The sequence below is a fragment of the Sphaeroforma arctica genome, assembly GCF_001186125.1.
Source record: "Sphaeroforma arctica JP610 unplaced genomic scaffold supercont1.4097, whole genome shotgun sequence".
NCBI lineage: Eukaryota > Ichthyosporea > Ichthyophonida > Sphaeroforma > Sphaeroforma arctica.
This window is the reverse complement of record NW_014036461.1, coordinates 133-2,740: the sequence shown is the minus strand read 5'-3', so window position 1 is coordinate 2,740 and position 2,608 is coordinate 133. Positions and strand designations below refer to the sequence as shown.

The window sequence follows — 2,608 nt, the reverse complement described above, 5'->3', positions numbered from 1 at the left end:
GTAAATTATGCATGTTTGTATGTAGGTATGTATGCATGTATGTATATGTTTATATGTATGTATGTATTTATGCATGTATGCATGCATATATCTATATATATATATATATGTATTAATTTTTTTTATACATACATACATATATATATATCAATAGTTATATAGCACACACTATCACAATAACACGCCAGGGTATTAGTACCTCGCAAATGCTGACTATACACTTGCACAACCTTGTACGTGTGCGTGTGTCACAGGCTACGAAGGATAGGCTACCCACACGCTTCGTGAACATGGCTTTGGAGAAGCTAGTCACGCTAAGCTCCACACGCAGTGTTCAACAGAGTGTGGTGAATAATACAAAATATCGAGCCGCCATTGCCGAGGGGAGCCTGGCGATGCAGCCGGTACCAGGACAGTTTGAGTCCCATTCCGAGGCCATCAAGTTCCTGCGCCACCGCGTGGAGCTGGGCGAGGACATTCACGTGGACAAGGTGGGTCAAGAGTTGAATATGGTAGGTAAACCATTGCCTAATGTAGGCGCTGCCTATACAGTCCGGGGCAGGACGGAGGTTTGGGGGGAGTACGAGAGTCAGGGGTTTAGTCAGAGCCGGAAGGACAAAGATACCAAAGCGGCTGGGGTGCAGGAGCTACTCAAGCTGAGTGTGGACATGTTCATGCAGCATGTGAGTGCGACGCAGCCGGCGACGGCTAGAAATAGCACATGGAATGTTATAAATAGAACACGGAGTAGTTCTATAAATGGAACACGAGATGGTGCTTCCGGTCGAGCACGGAAAGAGGGGTCTGGGAAGAAGAAGGTGAAGAAGAAGGAGAGCAGCGGTGTGACCAACCCCGGGGGGAATGCGGGTAAGAGTGGGAAATTGATGGGCAGGCAAACCCCGCCAGCGAGTAAGAAATCTAAAAATATATCAAAAAATAAAAAGAGAAAGGGTACAGATGTGTCTGTGGATAGGCATACACGCGCCCCACCGACTTCACCTAGCCTGGATGTCCCACATTACGCGGGAGGGAAACAACTACACACACACTCACCTACAGGCCAATTGAGTATGGACACACACACACACTCACCTACAGGCCAATCGAGTATGAATACACACACAGACAAATACACGGTGCCGGTTATAGCTGACTCTGCCATTACGCACGGCTATGAAGGACACAGGACGCTCACGCCCTTATCGCAGGACGCGGATGCGCTGTCCAAGAACACACACACGCACCACGAAGTACTCGCACATATGCCCCACACGGACACATCCTTACACTCTGCGAGTGAACCAGTGGAGCACGGGATGGGTCACTCTCCTGCACAGTACACAGGGATAGGAGACAGGGACGTGGCGACTGTGGAGGCACATACAAGGAACTGGCATGACACAGCAACCAGGGCAGCGATGTGTAGTAGCCACGCATATACCACAGACCAAGGCGTGGGGGGAGAAGGAAGTCCGTTTTTTTGCGAGATTGGGGACAGGACCGGAGGCGGTCCTAAAAAATTGGGAGCCGGGTGCACTACGGCGGGAGCTGGGTGACTGTGCGGATGTGTATGGGGGAGAGAGTGAGTCGAAGTGGGCCGTACAGAACTACGCATACTCACAGTCACCGTCACACGCACACGCACACTCACACGCACTAACACGTATGTACAAACACGCCCAGATACACACACACGTACACGCACACGCCCAGGCCTTTGCGTGGCATGCACGAGTGCTGAATGGTGTGTTGGGGGGTGCTCGCACACTCACACGCACACGCGGATATGCAGCGGACGTACAAGGCTTCCCTTACACACAGGTGCACAGACACATGCGGTCGAGCTTACACTTGGGGTGTGGGTATAGGCCTGGAGGGTGTGGAGGGGATGGTACGGGAGTTGTGGTAGGTAAGCCGGGGAATGTCCTGGAATGTGATGCGGGAATACCGGGACGGCAGGCGTTGGTGGCAAGTAGTGTGCACGCTGTGAACGTGTCTGAGCCACGCCGGCGGTATACGAACGGGGCACATACACAGCAACATACACAGGCACTTACACAGGTACATACACAGCACCATACACAAGCACACACACAGAAAACACATATACAATCACAGGCTCATGCATTATCAGACACAAGCACGAGTGCGTATGAACACGCAGCAACAACGCAAGATATACCCTCACCCCCCGCCGACCCCAATCTCGACCCAGCCCACCACTACAGCACCACCAGCCCAACCCAACGCCGCAACTTGCGAGATATACTATACCTACTAGACTGCACCCGAGCAGCAGGCTACACCCCTCCCGGCCTCATCCCGCTCCTGGCACGCGTGGATGTGGGTATAGATATGTACACACCCGCGCGGACGTTGTCTCGTGTTGCACTCGCGCTCAGGGCGAATGATATGATAGCGGCTACGCGCTTGACGGGCTTGCATGGAGTGCTTAAGACCGAGGTGAGTGCTTTAATTGTCTTGTTTTCAAGTGGGTTTTTGTATGGATGTACGCATGTATGGATGTATGTATGTATGTATGTATGTATGTATGTATTTATGTATGTATGTATGAATGTAAGTATATATATATATATATATATATGTA

General features: G+C 51.0%; 2 protein-coding genes across 2 annotated transcripts; both read left to right on the top strand.

The window, feature by feature from the left end:
• Nucleotides 1-305: 305 nt before the first annotated feature.
• Nucleotides 306-1,556, top strand: SARC_14066 (hypothetical protein; the record flags this gene model as incomplete). The annotated part of the gene is made up of 1 exon (XM_014291802.1): nucleotides 306-1,556. A coding segment is annotated over one exon (1,251 nt), but the record flags the coding sequence as incomplete, so codon positions are not given.
• Nucleotides 1,557-1,665: 109 nt separating this feature from the next.
• On the top strand, nucleotides 1,666-2,343 carry SARC_14065 (hypothetical protein; the record flags this gene model as incomplete). The annotated part of the gene is made up of 1 exon (XM_014291801.1): nucleotides 1,666-2,343. A coding segment is annotated over one exon (678 nt), but the record flags the coding sequence as incomplete, so codon positions are not given.
• Between the last annotated feature and the right edge of the window lie 265 nt (nucleotides 2,344-2,608).